Here is a 21,243-nt window from a genome sequence, read left to right as displayed (position 1 = left end):
ATGTGTTCAATCTTCCAGGTTTAGAGAAGGGCCACATTTCATTGTTATTGCTTTTATCTAGATTGTGTATTCACATACAAAACAAGCACCGGTGTCTAATCACATCTTACACTGAAGCCGTCCAGTGAGTGGGTCAGATCAGTATAAGCCAGCGCAAGACCTCAAATACCTGAGAGCGCCACCAGAGGGCAGCCACAAGGCTCCCAGATGCAGGTTTTTTCCTGCTCTCTCACTTAAGGAGTGGCTGCAGGTTGCCTCTCCACCCTCAACCCAGCTAGAGTTCTTTTCTCTCTTTTTACCCTGTAGGTAATGTGACCCCACAGAACCCAGGTCCCTAAGAGGAGGCACAGACAAGTCACTCTGGCTGAATAAGTGTTTGCATTTAGCTTTGACTTGAAGCGAGAAGCAATGTTTCACAGGGCAGACCCTTGAGACTGTGAGGAGGCTACTGGTGGGGAGTCCTGTGGCTAGCATGGCCAGTGGAGCTGTGGCAGGCCAGGAGGGCCATGGAAAAGGGGAAGTAGAGAAGCAACTCTCTGGTCTCCCCAGGGTACCCCTCCTCAGTGTCTGCAGGTCTGTCTCTAGAGAACGGTAGAAGTCCCCATTCTTTCTTGGAGATGGCCCAGCCCACCAGTGTCCTGCAGAGCAGAAGCAGGTTCCTGCTGTGACAACTGAGGACTGGAAATGGGGCTTTGGGACTCCATGGGCTGACATCAGGGGAAACCAGTGAATCTGGGCTGAAGGGCAGGGCCTCCTTTGAAATCTCTTCTTTATGTTATTTTTTGAGATTTTATTTTTCTTCAATTTTCTTAGTAATTGTTCATTTGGAAAAATCCTGGCTCATTCTTTTCTAAACAAAGGGAAAAGGATGTTTTCAGCCATGCAAATAGAGCTGGGTGGAGAGAAGAGGTATTCTAGGCAGAGAGCAAAGTGCCTGAGAGGCCAGGCCAATAGTGTGTGTGTGTGTGTGTGTCTGTGTGTGTGTGTGTCTGTGTGTCTGTGTGTAGGATAGGACTTCTCACCTATCTGTCTTGAAGGACCTGTTTTTCTTTTTTATTTCCAATTCATTGCAGGCCTATATTTTTGTAGAGACAATAGAATAAAACTACTAGAAAAATGAAATTAAGAAGACATACAAAATACAAGCCCTGATTTTTATGATTGTATTAAACAAACATAAAATTACTTTGTCAGGTTGCTCTAAAAGCTTCTAAATTCTTGCTTCAGTTTTTCTACTTAACTTGTCATGGACTAATAAAAATCAATTCACAGACTGGAACGAGGCTGTGGACCACACATTGAGTATTACTGGTGTGGGGCAGGGAAGGTGGAGAGATAGGAAAACTCAAGAAGGAGGTGGACTATGGGGACATCTGGAAGGGCTGGTTCCTCCCAAGTCTCCATCATCAGTTTTCCTTCATGAGCTGTCTTGTCTGTGTTTTTACTTTTTACAAGGGGGCATTATTTTATAGAGGAAGTGGCAAGGCCTTGGTTTCTGCCGGTACACCCTGACTGACCAGTGAGAACCTTGAGCTTCTAGATTACCTGGCTTGTGCTTCTCAGTCCTCCCAGGGGGGTCTCTGATTATTGACAAATGGGAGGGGCCCTGGGGTATTCTGGACATGGACTGGACATCTATGAGAGAGAGGAAGAGGAGGATGAGGAAGAGAAAGATGAGGATGGGGAGGGGTTGAATGTACTCTGATGAAGTTTATATCTTGTAGGTAGACCAGTGCTTTTTAAACTTTAAACTTTAATGGGTATATACATTGCCTGGAGATGTTATTGAGATGCAGGTTCTGATTCAGCAGGTCGGAGTTGAGTTTGGGTGTCTGCATTTCTAACGAGCTCCAAGGTGATGTCAACACAGCTGGTCCAGGGGAGATGCTAGATGCCTGCAGCTTCCACGGTGCCAGGAGATCCCTGATCACACTAACATCTCCTTCATCAGCCAGCTGGGTGGGGTCTGATGCAGTCCAGCATCTGTAAGCTGAACCTTACTTTCTCTGCTTCCAGAGCAGGGGCCTATAAAGCTGGAGCCAGGGCCTCATAGGAACAAGTACAACCAATCCTTTATTGACCACCCTCAGTCATCAAGAAGTAAGGACTCCTTGAACAAACCAAATCAAACTATCAGGTATTGCAAATCGTTGATATTGATGAACAATATGAAACCAATTGATAGACCTCTATTAACAAAAAACTAGATGCTACAACCATATACCTTTTTAAACAAGTAAGGGGTAACTGAGTTTTCTGATGTACTCCACATACCAGGGCTTTGGGCAAGCCTCAGTTCTGTCTTTGGTAAACTGGAAGGAATTTGAACAGGAATGGGGCTGTGTGGAAAGGCAGAGCTCTCAGTGCCTGTGAGGCTCTGGCTCTGGTGTCAGGATTCTATGACATTGTCTGGGCCAGGCGCTTTTCTGGCTGACCTTGGTCTTGCTGAACCTCTGAGAGGCTCCTCAGCCCTGCGGTCACTCATGGGCTCAGCAGCAGCTTGGAAGCTGGAAATGCATTCAGAGCTGCCCTGGGCTTAGCCCTCTGGGGTGTGGAGTGATGCTCTTCCTTTTGTTTTTTTAAGTTTGAGAGGTGGGGCGTATCCATTATATAAAACCCTTAATTAAAAAAATTTTTACTGTCGTATCATTTTTTCCTAAGAAGAACAAATTATTTGTTTAGTATTTCAAACACATGTAAGAAGGAAATGACAGGTTTCTTCCACCCGCATGGGGCTTTCACTGATAAGCCCACGGACAGTCCTGGCAGTACCACGGGCTGTTATTGTCACTGGACCACACTGTATTTAGTGCTCACAAGAAATAGCATGCAGGCAATAGTATCAACAGCTATAGGTAAATTTAAAAAACAAAGCAAAAGATAAAACAGAAACAAAACCAACTCTGTAAACTCCAGGTTCACCTGGACTGTAACTTCTCTTGTGACTTTCACAGGAAAGGACAACAGCAACAACCACCAGACCTCCAGGGTGTTTAAAAAAATCAAATGGTGCTGCACAGCCAGGCCCCGCTCAAGGATGCCAGTGCCATCTTGAACACACCACCATACAGTATAACCGCCTTCAATCACTGGAATTGGGTCTTATGTAACCAACTAGCATGTGGCATTGCAACCTTACAATGATCATGTGGACACCGAACAGTGGTCAATGTTGTCTTAAAAAAACACCCGCCCCAAAGACCACACAATCCTGAAAATCTCACCGCAGCATCTCTCAGACTGTAGTCATCAATATCCCAAGAACTGACCTTTAAGAACAAAATAGAGAGAGATTCGAAATGTTTTCCTATTCCTCTGAGAGAACAATGTTTCAGGGTAAACCTGGTGATATTTCCTGCTGGCATAACCACTCGACAACAGTGCCCCTTTCATTCATTTCTTTTCCCTCTCCACCAATTGGCATTTGGACTGAGAAAGGGGCCAGCAACGAGAAATAAGAGACAGTAAGGCAAAATTACAATGTGAGAAAGTGTATTTGGCTTTTTTTTTTTCTTTTTAAAATAAGTGCATGCAAATACATCTAGAAGCATTTCTGACTTGCCAGGTGCTCTGAAAGGGCAGCAGATGCTCTTTCTTTTCAGGGTCAAGGTAAGCATATTCAAAGGGACTGAGGACCATCATAGAAGCACATGTGCACACACACGTACCAAGTCGCACATGAGTCACTTAATGACAGGGATGCATTCTGAGAAATGCGTTGTCAGGAAATTTCATCACTGTACAAACATCATAGTGTGTACTTACACGAAGCCAGATGGTATAGCCTATTACACACCTAGGTTATATGGTATAGCCTGTTCTTTTCTTTTTTTTTTTTTTTTTCATTTTCTTTTTTTGGTATAGCCTATTGCTCCTAGGCTACAAACCTGAATATAGTAGGCAGCTATGATACAACGGTATTTTCCTAGTTAACATATCTAAACGCAGAAAAGGTACAGTAAAAATACAATATTAAAGATGAAAAAAAATATACCTGTATAGGACATTTACTGTGAATGGAGCTTGCAGGGCTGGGGTTGCTCTGGGTGAGTCAGTGAGTGAGTGGTGAGTGAACGTGAAGGCCTAGAACATTACTGTACACTACTGCAGACTTTATCAACACTGTATGCTTAGACTACACTAAATTCATGAAAGTATTTTCTTCAGGTCGGGCGCAGTGGCTCATGGCTGTAATCCTAGTACTTTGGGAGGCTGAGGTGGGTGGATCACTTGAGGTCAGGGGTTCGAGACCAGCCTGGCCAACATAGCGAAACCCTGTATCTACCAAAAATACAAAAATTAGGAGGGTGTGGTGGTGCATGCCTGTAATCCCAGCTACTCGGGAGGCTGTGGCAGGAGAATCACTTGAACCCAGGAGGCAAAGGTTGCAGTGACCTGAGATGGCACCATTGCAAATAGTAAATACATAAACCAGTAACATAGTTGTTTGTTATCAAGTATAGTGTACTGTACATAATTGTATGTGCTATATTTCTATATAACTAGCAGCGCTGTAGCTTATTTGTACCAGCATCACCACAAACGTGTGAGAAATGCATTGTATTATGATGTTAAGGCAGGTATGATATCACTAGGCAGTAGAAAGTTTTCAACTCCATTATAATCTTCTGGGACCGCTGTTGTGTATGCAGTCTATCACTGACTGAAATGCTGTTATGTGGCATATAACTATTTCATATATATATATTTTTTTTCTATTTAAATTTTTTAAAAAAATTTTAAAACTTTTTTTGTTAAAAACTAAGACATAAATAAACACACACATTAACCTAGGTCTACATAGGGTCCGGATCATCAATATTACTGTCTTCCACCACATCATCTTGTCTCACTGGAAGGTCTTCGGGGACAACAACACACATGGAGCTGTCATCTCCTATGATAACAAGGCCTCCTTCTGGATACTTCCTGAAGGATGAGATATATATATATCGGGGGGAAGTAACATGCTTGTATGGAAATAAAATTTCTGTGGCTTCTGTGTCCAGTGTCACTGACTGACCCTAAGTGTGTGTGTTGGTGGGGGTATCTCCCCTCCCATTCCATTGGTTGGTCTTCTGCTAAGAGGAGAACCCAGGGTTCAGGTGCTCCTGACCAGGACAAGGGCTCAGGGGCTCTGTGATGCTGGGTTTGGGAATTGAAGGAGCCCCAGAAAGAGTCGAGGAGCCCGCTGTCCCCCTGAGGAGCACTGGAGACTGGGGGTGGGCGTGTGTTGATAGGAGAACACCGTCACTAGCAGAGAACTTCCTCACAGTCGCCAAGGGATTCTTGGAGGGTGTTTCTTATATTCACCTCCTTGGATGAAACCTCACTGGGCTGCAGGCATCTCACCTCTGCATAGATGATAGAACTGTCCTGTGGAAGAGTTGGCTTAGGATGAGGAAGCAGATGTAAGACAGAGGGTGAGAAAGGAGCAGGGATCCCAGCTCACCTTTCTCTCCGCGGCAAACTCAGCAGGCCTGGCTGTGGGGAAAGAGTGAGTTCAGGTCAGGTCTCTGTGCTTCACAGCAAGTACATCTCCTTCCCACCCCTCCTGGCTGGTTGTCTTCCTCTAGAGAGCCAGGGAAGCCAGCGGGGGAAATTCCTTTCACTCCTCCTCAATCTGGAATGGGGAGACCTGGGTTCTAGTTCCAGTTGGACTACACACCAGCTGTGTGACCTCAGGTCCTGGGGGAACTGCCCTTCAGTTAAGAGACTCTTTGATTGTTCATTTCCCCTACTGCCATTTATGGGAAGGAGCAGAAACCCTATGCCAATTCAAACCCATTTTTGCAGACTAGGAATTGAACTAGCAGAGCAGAGAAGACATTAAAACGACAGCAACAACAAAACTCCCTGTTTTGAACATCTATTACATGTAGACAATTTTTAAGGTTTGTTTCTAGAACCTAGATTCCATTCCTTTTTTTTTTTTTTTTTGAGACGGAGTCTCGCTCTGTCGCCCAGGCTGGAGTGCAGTGGCCGGATCTCAGCTCACTGCAAGCTCCGCCTCCCGGGTTCACGCCATTCTCCTGCCTCAGCCTCCCCAGTAGCTGAGACTACAGGCACCCGCCACTTCGCCCGGCTAGTTTTTTGTATTTTTTAGTAGAGACGGGGTTTCACCGTGTTAGCCAGGATGGTCTCAATCTCCTGACCTCATGATCCGCCCATCTCGGCCTCCCAAAGTGCTGGGATTACAGGCTTGAGCCACGGCGCCCGGCCCCTAGATTCCATTCCTAACAACTTATAGTAATCCTGCAAAGCAGGCATTGTCTCCCCTTTATAGATTAGGCTCAGAGAGGACACCTGACTTGCCAAGTCCACAGTAAGTAAGTACATAGAGTCAGGTTTGAAACTCAGTTCTGAGACTCAGAAACCCAAACTCTTCCCATGATGCCACGTGGCCTATTTCTCTGTTAAAGGACCAGCCTTTCCCCCACCTCTGCCACCTGACTCTGATAGCTGTGGCTGGAGCTCGTAGTCTTCTTGACTCCATCTTATAGTGAGGGCTGTCCTGCTTAGACTTAGACTCTGGAGCAAAGGAAGATTACATCATTTTTTCTGTCTTTTCTTTGTCCTTCACATTGCTCAGGAAAGGGCAAAAAACTCCCTGAAGTTATCATGGTAACAGTGGTGGAGGAGATGGTGTTGAGAATGGTGAATGTAGTGGTCATGGTGGTGTCTGTGGTGAGCGTGGTAGTGGAGGAGATAGGTGGTGGTGGTCATGGTAGCATTGATGATGGTGTGAAGGTGAAGGTGGTAGTGAAAGAGGAGATGGTGGTGACAATAATGGAGATAAATACAATGGTCTTGGTGATAGTGGTGGTGGTCACAGTAATGATAAAAGTGGTAATGACAGTGGTAGTGATACTTTCATTGTAGGTCCAAAACTTCTGTTCGTAAAAGTACCACGTTTGGTCTGAGATCACTCACCTTCACTCCTCTTTGAGGTTCTATGCACCACAAAGTAGACAACACCTTCATCTTTCTCTTTCTGGTGATGCACTGAAAGAAGGAATGAGGCTTAAATAGAATCCACCTGACTCTACCACCTCATGCCATAAGTGTCCTGAAGACATGGAGAGAAGCCCATCAGGGGCTCTGTTATGGTGATAAGTGGCAATGGGGGTTGGTCACTAATGTGGGGATAGCTGTCGTGGCAAGAGGAGTCAGGCCCCCTTAGCACTTTTTTTTTTTTTTTTTTTTTTTTTGCAGCTTCCCTAGCCCTGACACTGTTTAACCCAGAGGTTGACAAACTTTTTCTGTAAAAAAGGTAGTACATATTTTTGGCTTTGTGACCTGTATAATCTCTGTCACAACTATTCAACTCTGTAATATGAAAGCCCTCAAACAAAATAAACAAATGAGCATGTCTGTGTTACAGTAAAACTTTATCTACAAAAACAGGCAGTGTGCTGGGTTTGGCCCATGGGTCATAGGTTTGCCAACCCTTGGTCCAAACCTTCCCTGCCCCGTCTCCTGCAGCCCTGGCTCCCTTCCCACCTCCCTCTCCCACCACCAACTCCATAGCACTCTCTCCTCATGCCCTTTCTAGAAGCTGTTTGTTTTCCTTCCCCAGATGCCTCCAATTCCTGAGACACAGGGCTCAGGAAAGGTCCCTTCTTACTTCCCTTAAGAAGTTCTTCTTGGCCCACATGGGCAGACCACCGTCCTGCTGGAAGTCCTTACCATTGGCATATAGTGGGCACTGCTCTCCACCTGGAGCTGGGGGAGGTATCTGGGATGGAAGGGGCCCTAGGAGATACAAAGGCATGATTCACTGGGTGTCCCTTAGAGGGCAGGTGGGACAGGGGACAGGAAAGCTGTGAACAAGAATGACAGGGAGGCCACTGGAGGTTTGAGGCCAGTTTGATTAGGAGGGCTAATTCACAGGTCTGGACATGGTTGATTTTTCTGGGATGTTTCCTTTGAAAAAATACCCTAGATGGCTCCATGGGAATCATAAACTAGGAGAAAGTAAGGTGAGCAAGAATGGATCACATTTTTGCTCTCCTCCTAGGAGAGGGCCTAGGCTTACCAGTCAAGCTGCTTTTCAGAAGGAAGAAAAGCTAATAACTTTGACCATACACTATATGCCAGACATGGGGCCAGGCAATCCAAATAAAATATAATCTTCCCAGTAAAGCACCTAACCAGTGACCAGCACATAGTTGGATTTCAAAAACACCTCTCTTCCTAATTCTTTGGTATCTAATATTTTTCACAACCATCTTGCAAAGGTTGATATTTTTATCTCCATTTCATAGATGAGGTGACTGGTGCTGGGAGAGGTGACTTATATAAGGTCACAGTAAGTGGTGGAGACAGAACCTTAATCCAGGTTTGTATGCCTTTTCTCCACTAGCACACTGCCTCTGGAACAGCAGGTGCTTCCAGATCTTTAAAGGTAACTCTTGGGATAGGAATTGGGTCACATGTAGATTTTAGAACACTTGGGTCATGCCTGGTGCCCAAGAAATACTCATTACACTAACAGCTAGAAAGCATCAGAATCAGCGGGTAGGATATGTGGAAATGGCTTCTCCTGTAAAATCAAGAGGGGATTTATGGAGACTTAGACAGATCCCCAGCGATTAAGCATTTTCCAGTGCTCATTTGTCAGGGCTAAGAAATGAGCCTCAGTTTCTGAGTCTCCATTCAATGAAGAGTTCCATGAGTTTGATAGAACTTTATTTTATGGGATGTGTGACAACAGGTAGTAAAAGGAATGCTTTTAAACAAGCACAGCAGAACCTGTACATGCAGGTGAGTGCTACTTTGAAGTGGACCCCTTGCATGACCATATCCTTGTTCCAGTAACACCATCATTGGTCAAATGTTCTAAAAATTGACTTTGGACATTACATCTGTTGACTGTGTTTGGTGGTGGCATATTTCTCTTTGTTAAAGAACAGCTATGATATTTGGAAATGGTTGTGAGTCTCCCAGAGCTGGATTTGGAGAATAAGGCTATTGATCTGGCTGTTTTTCCTTCGTAGCTATGGAATTGGTCCTGAAAGTGACTTTCTGAGCAATATTCTAGAGAATATTTTGTGCGCCTGAGATTCTGACATATTAAGATCACCACCAGCAGTCCTGTTTGCATGAGAGACAGGCTCCTTAGTAAAATGAAGCCTACCTGCTCCAAGGTTGGCAGTGGGTGTGGTGGTGATGGTCTATAACCTCTACATCAAGAGGATGCTCTTTTGTTCTCTGTGAAAGGCATCTTCTTCTTGAGGATCTTTCAATAGTGGCCACTGTTTCACCATCTTGTTTGGGGCTGGGGAGGGAGGCAGTTGTGCTACATTACTCTGCCATTACTCTGCCTTTAATGCTTTGACTCAGAGGTGAGTGGACAGAAACAGAAACACCTGTATTACTGAGGCCAGGCTAGGCCATTTGGAGGAGACTTCATTAGACACAATGACAGTAGAACTCACAGATCTTTGGTTTGTGGTTCCCTACTTCAGCTGTCTCCCTAATAGCTCTGGGTCTCCTCTCCTTTTCCCCCACTAAGAAGGGATACTTAAAGCAACTCTAGCCTGTAGTGAATCCAAACTCAAGACTAGTGAGAAGGGTGGAGATGGGAAGTTGTATGGACAAAGACTATAAATTCAAAAGGGGAGAGGAAGTTGAAGTCTGGTCCAAGCCCTAACTAGGTGCCTGGTGAGGCAGGGTATTGGGACTAGGGCTGGGGAGAGACCCTTTCAGGTACCCTGGTGGATGTAGGAAGGAATGCTTTGAACGTATGACTGGGTGGTCTTCCTTAATTAGCAGGATGGCCTAGCTCCTGGAAAACTCGTCCCAAATTTCTCAACAGAGGGAGCTGCAAGCTTAAATAAGTACATCTGTCTTTGGAGGTCTATGAGAGCAATCACTTTTGTCCCAGACAAGCAGAAAGTAAAAACATTGCCCCTGCAGAGGAGGAAGTGGTGTTGAGTTGAACCTCTGTAGGCAGATTTGAAGCCCTAGGAATGAACCAACACCAGATAGCTTTGGCACTGGTAGCCATTCCTTACATGTGGCCTGAGTCGAGCAAAGGTTAGAGTTGGAATAAACGTGTGGCCACCCAAACTAATTGCTTTGAAAGCCAACATTCATTCTTATGATCACGACTGAGACAGGAAGAAGAAGAAAGTCTGGAATATCAAAATAAATAGATAACCTGAAATGTCGTTTATCTGATTGTTTTCCTCTACATCAGAATTTTAACCTACCTTTTTATTTTCAGTGACTTTGATTGGAAGCATTAGAGAATGCACAGAGGAGAAAGGGCAGCCTGGGAACCTGCTGGGGCGATCTGCTTAGATTAGAATGAGAATTTACTGAGCACTCACTATGTGCCAGTCTAAGCAGATCAGAGCTCTGCTTAGCAGAGCTCAATGAGAGAGAAAGGAGGAGGTCTTTTTTTTTTTTTGTCATATTCCTAGCCACAGATTGTCTTTCAAATGTAAAGGATACTGACATACATCACGTTTGGCTTGTAATAGTTCCTTGGTTTATGTTCTATTCATGCCTGAGTGTGCAGTTGTGTGTTTGTGTGCATCTCTGGATGACTGTGAGCGTGTGAGCGAGTGCATGTGTGTATACGTCTTGGAAGCATTAACTGTCCTTCCATGTGCCCCTTTGTGTGACACAGGAAGAGAAGTCCCCCCTCCCACCCCACACCCAGGAGAAGAGAGTGGCTGGCCCTGTCAGATTCTGGCTTTCCAAAGGCTGGGCAGGGCCTCGCACAAGGATTCAGCAGCCAAGAAAGCCAAGAAGAGTTACTGACCAGCTTTTCTCCAGGGTCTCAAATAAACCAGAAGTGCAGCAGCAATGACCATCATGCCAAGCAGGCTCGCAGGCAGCCAAGGAACCAGCCAGTTGCTGCTGGTGGGAGTGGACAAGACTTGAGAACCTGGGAATGGGGAGAAGAAGCTGGCCATGAGCACTGAGGATAAAATTCAGAAATGCATTTCAGCCTGGCATGGAAGAGGCAGAATGACTGGTATTAGAGGAAGCATCTAGCCTGCGGGAGCCTCGTAGATGGGCATGAAGGATGGCTCAGGGGATGGCAGCAAGGATGATGGTGACACCATGAGTGACCAGGTGACTGCTCCCCCCATAATGCTCCCCACTCCATGGACTTCAATATTTCTCTGCCAGGCTCAGTGGACAGATGGACCAATTAAGGTCCGTGCTCGGTCATGCAGTGGCTGCCATGGGTCCAGCACTGTGCCAGGCGTGGTGGGAGGTACACAGAGGGTGAGATCTGACCTCCGTCAGCTTGCTGGGGCTCAAAGCTTTGTTGGAGGACAAAACGCACCCTTCAGAGAGAGCTTCTTGGGCTCACTCCTCTCTCTGGAGACACCGTTCTCAGCCTCGCAGGAGTAGTTCCCAGCATCCTGCTCTGACTTCACTGGGAAGAGGAGGGAGGCGTTTCCACCACAGGGAGCTGAGTGGTTCCCCACAATCTTCTCATCAAGGTAGAACAAGTACAGGATTGGAGGGGAGCCCCTCTGGGCCTCACAGAGGAGCTGCACCATGTCCCCCACAGCAGGGTCAGTGGGTCCGTGGTGCAGAGTGAGCACAGGACGGGACACAGGAGCTGGGATGCACGTGGGGTGGGAGGCTCAGCCTGACCACCCAGGACCCTGGCTCCCTCCCCTCCTGGGGACCTTTCCCCAACTCCTTTCCCCCCAGGGGATCCCATTGCCTGATGCCCAGGTCCCTGGGGGTGTCTCCACTCTCTCGCACACTTACCCTGCACTCTGACCTCCAGCTGGGGGCTCTGCTTCTGGACCTGGCCACCCTCGGGGGCCGCCTCACACCAGTAAAGCCCAGAGTCTCCCTCCTTGACTCCCGGGATGCAGAGTTCTGGGTGAGGGCCCCTGTCCTGCAAGGTGTGGCTGTCCTTGTAGAAGGAGAAAAGGAGCCTCAAGGCTGACCTCAGGGGATGCAGCTTTGTCTGACATCTCAGGGTCACCAGGCTACCCTCTCGGGGCTCAGGAGAGGGGGCAGCACTCAGCACAGGAGGTGGGAACAGCTCTGGGGAGATGCAGGCCCAGGGCTCAGGAGGGGAGTCCCGGATGATGAAGCCCCAGGAGGCTGAGGCCTGAGCTTCTACTCATCCCGGGCTGCAGCCTGGGGACACCGATGGGAGGCAGTTTGATCCCCAGGACCTGTCCTCCCGTCCTCATCTACAAGCTCTGAAATGACTCCCACACAGCCAGGTCCTTCTGGAATCTTAGAAGTCAGAGGCAGAGGGGCCCTTTGAGGTCCTCTAGTCCACAGAGGGGAAGGGTGAGCCTGGCTCTTCCCAGTGCCCCCGTTCCAGGAATCTCCCCACTCCTTCCCCTGGCTCCATATGTGCCCCACAGTGGGGAGAGGGGGTATTGAGACAACATCTTGGGAAACCTCGGGGCCCCATTCATGGGCCCAGCATGAGGGGCAGCCAGAGACGGGGGTCCTGTCCAGAGAGCTACTGGCCTCTAGAGACGGGATCCTTGAGTGGCACCTCCTGCCCCACAAACTCCCAAGCTGGTGACTTACCTTGGACTTGAACCATGGCAGTCTCTGAAGTTGGTGTGAATATCTGTGGAATATACATCACCTGCCCAGTGCAGCTGTACTGGCCACGGCTCTGCACTGTTGCTGCTCCCATGGACAGAGTCTGGCTCTCCTTAGAGAAATGAAGGAATTTTCCATCTCTGTAGAACTTCACCTGAGACAGTGGTATATTCTTCCACCCCTGACATTGCAGAGTCAGGGCATCTCCTTCAAACACAGGGTTTGGCCAGGCTTGGAGGTACAGCCAGGCTGCGAGACAGAGGAACAGGGCAGCCCTGGAGTTGCAGGTCCCATCGGTCACTTCTCTCTCTCTGTCCCCCAGCCTAAGGCCTCCCTCTGGGGATGGAGGCCCTTGGATGGCACCAGTGCAGTGTCACTGTCTCCAGTCTTTCATGCCGACCAGAGAAGGGCAGGACCTGGACTTCCTTTACTCCTTCTCCTTCCTTTCCTTCTTCTCTCCTTCCTCTTCCCTCTTTCTCTTTATTCCTTTCTCTTCCCCTCCCCTTCTCTCCTCTCCCTGTGTCTTCTCTCTGGCTTTCCTCCCACCCACCCTCCTTGTCTTCCTTTATATTGCACTTTCCTGTCTGCCTTGCCAAGCTTGGCTTAATTGCATTCATTCTGTTCATTGTCTTGCCTCATTCCTCCTGATTCAATTCCCTCCAGCCTAGATTGGCTTCTCCTCCTCTGGCTACCTAATGTGACACTTTCTGCAACCTTCACTTCTGTTAATAGCAGCATCTGTGTTCACCAGAAAGCAGTTGGTGGGGAGTGTTGGAGGTGCCACAGCCTGAGCTCTCTCCCTCCTGCCTTCCTCACTGGGCTTCTCCAGGCCCAGCCTCCATCTCTACCTCAGCAGGGCATTTCATCTTCCACCACTCTCATGGAAGGGATTTGTTCTCTCTGTCTCTATTCCTAAAATGTATTCTGTGCCCTGATGTGAGCAGGAGAAGAGCTCCCAGGGATCCACTATCACCTGCAGGGCAGCAGCATCATTGCCTGCAGGGCAGGCTGAGCCTGTCCTCAGTCTGTATCTGTCCCCAGGCTGTATCATATCTTTGATAAGCCAGACACCCCCATTCCCAGACAGCCTTCTGAGCCATCCTGATGGCTTGAGACTAATGAAGAGTAACTGTTAGGGAGCCTCAGCATATCCTGCTCTTGTCTAGATCTTGTGGATCCTTAGGACCCACTCTCCTCACCCTGGAAGAAATGATGCTTACCGCATTACTGAATGGCAAGCCTTGCTTCCACTACTGCTTTTCCTAACAGCACTAAGTATTGGTTTGAATTATCTCCCCCTGGAATCACAGGGTATGTCCTTGGAGGTCAAGATTTCATAGATCAGAATTTTTTCCTGTTTGACAGAAAGCTCCATGGAGGTCAGTGTCACTGAATGGGCTGGAGGGAAGGGGATCTGAGGAAGGAAGGAAGGCTGATCAGCAGACAAATGTACCTGCTTCTCTGAACATAAAAGGAAGGAAGGGAGTCCCAGTCTTGTTGAGTTGAGAATATAAGAGCTCCAGAACCACATGGAGAGAAGACAGAGGCCATAGCCACTTTTAAGGGTATAGGATAGAGGCCTAGAACCCCACTGCTGAGGCTTGGGTCACCTTGGGACTACCCTCGGCCTTAGACTAGTGGAGTTCCAGGTTCCTCCTTTTCCTGAGAACTGGCCAAGACACCTGAGGAAGGGGCCTTGTCTGGTGCTGCTCTGCAGATGTTTCTGGGGGATCCCATGGCACTGTCCTGTTCCCATCCAGTAAGTTGTGGCCCATAGACATACTTTGAATTAGAAGAGACATGGACACAACTTACCAGTTTTCCCAACACAGGGAACTGCAAGATAACAAAGTAACATAATTAGGTTAAGTAGCAAAAAGAGCTTTCTGACAAGGAGGCCTGTCACTTCAGCAATTGGGACTTACACCCATTCAACCAACCACCCAGCCACCAAACCGCCCATCCACCCATCCACCCAACCATCCAACCATCCAACCACCTGGCCACTCAACCGCCAAGCAACCCAGCCATCAGCCATCCAACCATCCAACTACACAGCCACCCAACCACCCAGCCACCCAGCCATCCCATCATCCAACAACCCAACCATTCAATTATTCAACCACCCAACCAGTCAGCCACTTGACCACTCAATGTTTATGGTGGACCTACTCCCTAGAACTCTTTGCTCTATCTCAGTTCAAATATTGCCTTCTCAAACACGTCTTCCCTGAGACTCCAATCAGAAGAATTTTCCCCAGTCACTAAAACAATGCCCCATTGTATTATCATCAAAACACTTATCACTATTTGAATTTATCTTATTCATTAAATTGCTTACATGTTATCACCTGTCTGTCTGTCTAGAATGTAAGCTCCACATTAGCAGGGACTCTGCCTATCTTACTCATTGCTATATTTTCTATGCCTAGGACCTGTGCCTGGAACACAGTCTGTGTTCAGTAAGCATCTGCTGAATAAATGCACGAATGCTTTCCTTTGCATCCAGTTGTATGAGGTGGGAAGCAAAAAGTAGAAGACACAGGACTAGACTCTTGCACGAATGTGCCAGAGAACCCATATAGCAAGGGCAGGGCCTGATTCTTGTGGTCCCATCTGTCCACAGAACTCTGGTGAAAAGGGTACAGAAGTGATCAGACTGAGGAGGCCAAGTCCCCTGAAAGAGCAATCATCAAAGGATGTGAGACATTGTCAGGCAGCACAGATGAATAAGAGAACTACAAATAAACTGGATGCATCCCACATCATGCTTGCATCTTGGATGTGCTGCATTCATCCTTTTAAATGAGTGGTGTGAGAATAGGTAACCTGGGAAGAGAGGCCAACTCACAAAATGATGACAGATATGGTTAGGTAGGTTTGAATAACCCAAGTAATGGAAGACTCGAAATTGAAGGTCACAGCTGGATATGAAGCAGTGAAGAATCTTCCGGACGTTGGGGCAAGGTGTGAAACAATGAATGAATGTAGGGCTGAGTGCAGTCAGTCCAGCCAATCCTCATACATTTATTTGTGTCCTTCATTGCTGACATGTCCTAGGTATTTTGCATAACACCAAGAAAATGCAAGAATGGCCTTGGGAGGGCTGGGTGAAAACCCTCTAAGAGCAGATGTTTGGCTCTGTCACATGGTGTCATCTTTGTTTTCTACAATACTTTGGACATAGATGGAATCTTTCAGCTCTATTCTCTATTCAGCTCAGGGTCAGCTCAGTCATAAGTTCTCAAGAGTGTGCAGAACAATGAGTCTCTTCCTCATCATCCCTCCATTTCCACCCCAACCCCCATCTATGAGCTTGGTGCAGTGGAAAGCATGCAGGATTTGGAATCAGATGACCTGGACTTGAGTCATGAATGTGACTCTTTCTGTATGACCTTGAACAAGCTGTCTAAATTCCAAGAGCCTTCAATATCTCGTTCTGTCATATCACATAATAGAAATGATAATAGTCATTTTTTTTTTCTTACAGTGTAGTTGTGAAGGTTATATTGACCCACTGCCTGGGAAAGTGGTTACTACACTAACTGAAAGCAGAAAGGCGGCCTGACCTCAGAGTGATAGAGACCTTACTCTGTAGTAATGTCTTCCTTCCCTTCCCCTCCTCACTGGAAAACAATTTTGCAGCTACAAAGTGCTAAACAAGCAGAGTTGAGGCCACTGAAGCCAAAAACAAGACAGAAGGCACCCAGGAAGCATAGATGCACTTAAAATGAGCTCATGCCCCCAAATCCCGATGACTTGCTCCCCATGGTACTGCAAGATCTTGGAGGTGGGATTACAAACTTGCTTTCTGCAATCAAAACAGCAGCCAACTGGGAACATACACAGTGGGTGACACCTGCTCACAGCAGTTTCTGCAATGAGGGCCCAGGGACCTCCATCAGCCATATAGGCCAAAGATGAGGTGACAGTATAATGAGGTGGCCGAGAGCTACTGTCAAACCAAGTTCCATAATAGAGTTCCAAAAAATGAAGGCAGCAGCCCCTGCCAACTCTAGGAGCAGGATAATTTCCTCTTAGAGTTTCTGAGGGATCGGGAGATATTTATCTGGGAAAGATACAACAGAGGAGAGACACAAAATACTTGGTGGGCTAAGCTTAAAAGAAGGGAACGACTTATTCTGAGTTACTTTATAGGACAGAAATGGAAACTAGAGGGATCAGGGAGGCAGATTTCAGCTCACCATGAAGAACTCTCTCACCACTGAGCTCTACCACTGTGGAACAGGGTGCTGTGCCAAGCCGCAGCAGTCACATTGCTGGGAGCGCTGTGTGGGACCCCATGACACCTCCTATGGACGCTGTGGGAGTATGCAGGGAGCAGGCTCCAGTGGTAGGAGGGAAGTTGGCTAATGTTCAGCTCAGAAGAAAATTAAGCTTAATTTCCCAAACTTTAAGTACATATTTCACGTTCAGCCAGGTCCCAGCTTGCTCAATGTCAGGGTTCCTTTCCTGCTGGAGTCCTGACAGCCAATAATAGTAATAGCCACCAATTTATTATGACCACACCCTGCTCTTGAGAGAGGAAACAGCAGCTCTACATGATACATGTGTCTACACACCCAGCCGCAGGGCCTGTGATTTAGGCTGTTTTTCTGGGGTCCCTGATCATCACATGGGACCAAATGTGCTGGTGCTGGGTTCTCCATTACACTGTGCACCAGTCAGCCCGTCACTGACTCCCTTCCTCTCCTCCTTTGCTGTCTGTCATCCTTGTCCTGGGTTCCAAGCTGGAACACTCTCAGACTGTATCTAGACAACTCCAAGGGCTGTTCCTTTTACAAGGTAGTGCCATTTGCTCCTGTGAGTCTTGTGCCTGGAGTATATCCAGGCACTGCCTCAGTGTGAGCGTTAGACCTTTCCATTTGTCCAAATGGCCATTCATAAAACACACAGAGTAACACGCTACGCTGGAGAAGGAACATTGAGTGGAACAGGCATTTTCCTCACACGGTCAAATTCTCACAAACTCTGTCCAGGAAGAGGTTATATTTAGGAACAGTTTTGCTTTTCTAGTTCAATGAAAACAAACAGCAAACAAGCTATTGGGACTAAGAATTAAAAAGTAGGTCCACTTGGAAACTGTAAAGTGAAACAAAATATATGCACAAATTATTTCTTTTAGGTATAAGGGGGGTGATACTGGCTGAGACTGAGCTGGGTCTGGGGGAGCCCAGTCACCCTCCTCGTGCAATCCTCCACCCTTAGACCAGCTCCCTCAGTTACAAGTAACCTGCATGAGGAGGAATGGAGAGAAGAGAGAGAGGCATGGATCAGATAATGAAGCTGATTCTTCAGACCAGCCCCATGGGTCTGAAACAGCCTCCAACAGAGAGAAGATGTACGCGGAAGAGAGACGGTCAATTTGAAAAGGGCTTTGGTTACTCAGGGCACAGGCCTTTCAACCAGGTGAGAGGTCTGATCATTGTTAAGTGGTTCTAAGAAAATGCTGAGGCTCCATAAAAATATGTCACCCTGTAAAATTCCACCTCCCATTGTTGAGCAAAGCGTCTGGGACTGTTATCCCTCATTTCCCTGACTCCTGCCGTGTCGCCCCCAGCGGCCTCTTTCCCTTCTGTAACTTCAATTTCCTTTTGAGACAACTATTATTAGTATTTTAACCTGATATCACAAGGTAGAAATGTCATTGGGAAGTTAGGGGACCTTGTAATGTGATTTTCTGCCTCCCTAATTTATCTCTGACGTATCAAAGGGCTGCCCTGCCAATGACCCAGGACAATGGGATAGGAAACACTGAGGAGTTTCTCCTACCCCAGTGCCCATCTCTCCCAAGCATGCCCAGGTGCACGCACCTGTCTTGAGCTCCGGCCACAAACCCACTGGAATTGGAAAAGGTGTCTCAGGGATGACTTATGGTCCTTAGTGCTCTAGGAGGGGATGCCCAAGCTGGTTGACTTACCAAAGAGCAGCACAGCCGTCCAGAGCAGCATGGGGCCTGTCCTGGCACAGAGGAGGGAACACAGGTCAGAAACAGGCTGGGCGAAGCTGGCAGAGAGCAGTCAGGCCTCAGGATCGAAGGTGGGTGAGTGACCTAAGCTGGGTGGTGCTATAGCTTGATAGTTGAAATACGAAGTGGGGAAGAAACTTACAAAGCTCTAATTGGTATTTCCTCTTTGGCTGAAGAAGTATTACATGAATAAATTTTCTTGAACACTAAACATGAAGGAGTCAGTAAGTCACTAATAAATCCCTGACATTTTCTGTGGCTTCAACAAGCCTATGCCAGGGAACTAGGATGGAACATGGTTACGGGACATCTCCACTAGAAAGATCCAGAGACGGCCCGAATTTGCTTGTCCTCAGCATCATTCAGCCTGGGAGGCAGCGCAGCACTGGAAAACTAAGATCATCCACCCCTTGACTCCCAAGCGACCTCCCAGCTTCTGAGGCGCTCCTATCTCCAGCGGTAAATGTTTGTGGACGCTGCAATGCGATGGAGAAGTGGAGCCCTGAGGACAGTTCACAGGATCCTCAGTTCAAGAAGGAATCAAGCATCGATGAGTATGGAGTAGAACACAGATGGAGCTTCGGAATCTGAGGCTTTTAAGACTGTCAGGTATTATTTTGAGAAGAACTCTTCCTTAAAAGACACCATTAAGAAAGGGAATAGATGAGTTGTGGTGTGATGAGATAGTTTAAATACATGCGGCTGACAAAGGGCCCACATAAGAAATATAAGAATTTCTGCAAGTCAATAAGAAAAAGACAGACAAATACTAGAAAAATGGGCAAAAATAATTGGATAGGTACTTCACAGAAGCAGATATCCACGTGTCAAATCAACATAGCACAAGGAGCTTGATATCATAAATCACTGGGGGAACGCAAATTTAAACCACAGTAAGATACCACTACACCTTCCGTAAGAATAAGGGAGTGATACCGGCTGAGACTGAGCTGGGTCGGGGGGAGCCCAGTGACCTGCCCCATGCAATCCTCTCCTGAGTATTGGTGAGGATGTGAAGAAACTAGAACTCTTGTACACCACCAGTGGGAATATAAATGGTACAGTCACTAGAAAATGGCTTGGCAGAATCTACCAAAACTAAACACAAGGATCCCTGATGGTTCAGCATTTTCACTCTTGGGTAGATGTTGAACAGAAATGTATACATACAGGCATCAAAAAACATGCACACGAGTGCTCATAGCAGCATCATTTGTAATAGATACAAACTGGAAATTATTCAATGTTCCCTCAACAGAGAAAGAGGTCCCACATTCCCATCTCCTCTGTGGACAGAACATGAGAGTTTGTGGTGAAACACGGAGTCAGGCAAAATACTAGGAAGCATTTTCTTTCTCTTTCTTTCTTTCTTTCTTTCTTTCTTTCTTTCTTTCTTTCTTTCTTTCTTTCTTTCTTTCTTTCTTTCTCTCTCTCTCTCTCTCTTCCTTTCTCTTTCTCTCTCTCTCTCTCTCTCTCTCTTTCTCTTTATTATTTAGAAGGAGTCTCGCTCTGTTGCCCAGGCTGGAGTGTAATCTTGGCTCACTGCAACCTCCGCCTCCCGGGTTCAAGTGATTTTCCTGCCTCTGCCTCCCAAGTAGCTGAGATTACAGGCATGAGCCACCACGCCCGGCTAAGCATTTTCTTACGGTAAAGTTATTCCTGGAAATCTTTAAGTGAGAAGTTCTACACATGGAATTTGATGGAATTTGATGTGCTTATTCCTGAGGCCAGGGATGGAGAGAGAGAATTTTCTAAGTTTTCTTGCCCTAGATTATCTGATTCAGTGGAAGTGGGAAACTAATTTGACACTGCCAGGCATTTTTTTTTTTTTTTTTTTTGGTGACTCAGTTGTTTAGGAAAGGGGTAAAAGTAGTGAGGAAGTAAAGTAGGAAGTAGATCTCTTGTCCACTCACCTAAAGATGGCAACATTCATACATTTTCCTCTATCGTTCTCTTTCCAACAGATCTCCTGAGTTGTCTCCAGCTTCGTTCAGCTGCAGGTCCTGTGGTTGTGTGGAGGCCCTGCAGGGCAGCAGCTGGGGCAGGAGAGAGAGGGGATAACCGCAAGTGGTCTAGCTTGCAAACACCTACGGTGGTTTGCACACAGAATGGTTGACGCCTCTGCCCTGGCAACTTCTGCTTTCACTGGGTTCTAGCGGCATGAGAGCATGAACTGCATCTGACCTTTCACACTTCCCTTGCAGAGTGAGATGCTATTGCGCCTTCAGAGGTATTGGTGAAACCAGCTCTCTGAGCTGAGCTGGCTGCATGTCATTCCCTTGGGGATGAAGGTGACCCTCGGGGAGCAGCAACAGGGCTGCTGCCCAGGTTAGGAATCTTCCAGGACTCAGGCTGACCTTGAACTGATAATGGGATGGGTTAGCGGAGATATTAAAACCCATGATACTAACACTAATACTCTAAGGGAATTCAGGGGCTAAAAGGAGGTGGGAGGAAAATAGAGTGTGGATGAGGATCCAGAAGAGGAGCCAGAAGAGGCTCCAGGCCCAGGTGCTCTCATCGCTCAGAGTCAGTTGTCAGGGCGGCATTAGTCAGGGACAATGGCCGTTGGGGAATAGGATAAGTCATTGCAGCTCCCAGAGGCGAGAGGGGAGAGCAGGAGAGCTTGGGGTAGGGGGACAGCTCTGCATGGTAGGCCCTGGAGCCCAATATCTGCACTTGAATCCTCATTCTGGATACGA

At 47.1% G+C, this 21,243-nt stretch overlaps 1 protein-coding gene across 2 annotated transcripts; it reads right to left on the bottom strand.

Moving 5' to 3' along the window:
• Positions 1–5,253: 5,253 nt before the first annotated feature.
• FCRL6 (Fc receptor like 6) lies at positions 5,254–20,556 on the bottom strand. Of its 2 annotated transcripts, none has more exons than XM_025355407.1 (11): positions 20,455–20,556; positions 18,494–18,529; positions 14,368–14,388; positions 12,535–12,801; positions 11,746–12,030; positions 11,309–11,590; positions 10,775–10,900; positions 7,690–7,755; positions 6,934–7,005; positions 5,453–5,484; positions 5,254–5,376 (listed from the first exon to the last, which is right to left on the bottom strand). In XM_025355407.1, the coding sequence occupies exons 1-11, from the start codon at positions 20,468–20,470 to the stop codon at positions 5,254–5,256; spliced, it is 1,326 nt and encodes a 441-aa protein (XP_025211192.1). In that variant the 5' UTR covers positions 20,471–20,556. The 2 variants fall into 2 exon arrangements, with proteins under 2 accessions (XP_025211192.1, XP_025211202.1); XM_025355417.1 differs by having other exon boundaries at positions 5,330–5,371.
• Between the last annotated feature and the right edge of the window lie 687 nt (positions 20,557–21,243).

This window comes from Theropithecus gelada, chromosome 1 (genome assembly GCF_003255815.1).
Source record: "Theropithecus gelada isolate Dixy chromosome 1, Tgel_1.0, whole genome shotgun sequence".
In the NCBI taxonomy this organism is placed as follows: Eukaryota; Metazoa; Chordata; class Mammalia; order Primates; family Cercopithecidae; genus Theropithecus; species Theropithecus gelada.
Note: the sequence above shows the minus strand (reverse complement) of the source record. Positions and strands in the feature narration are given on the sequence as shown.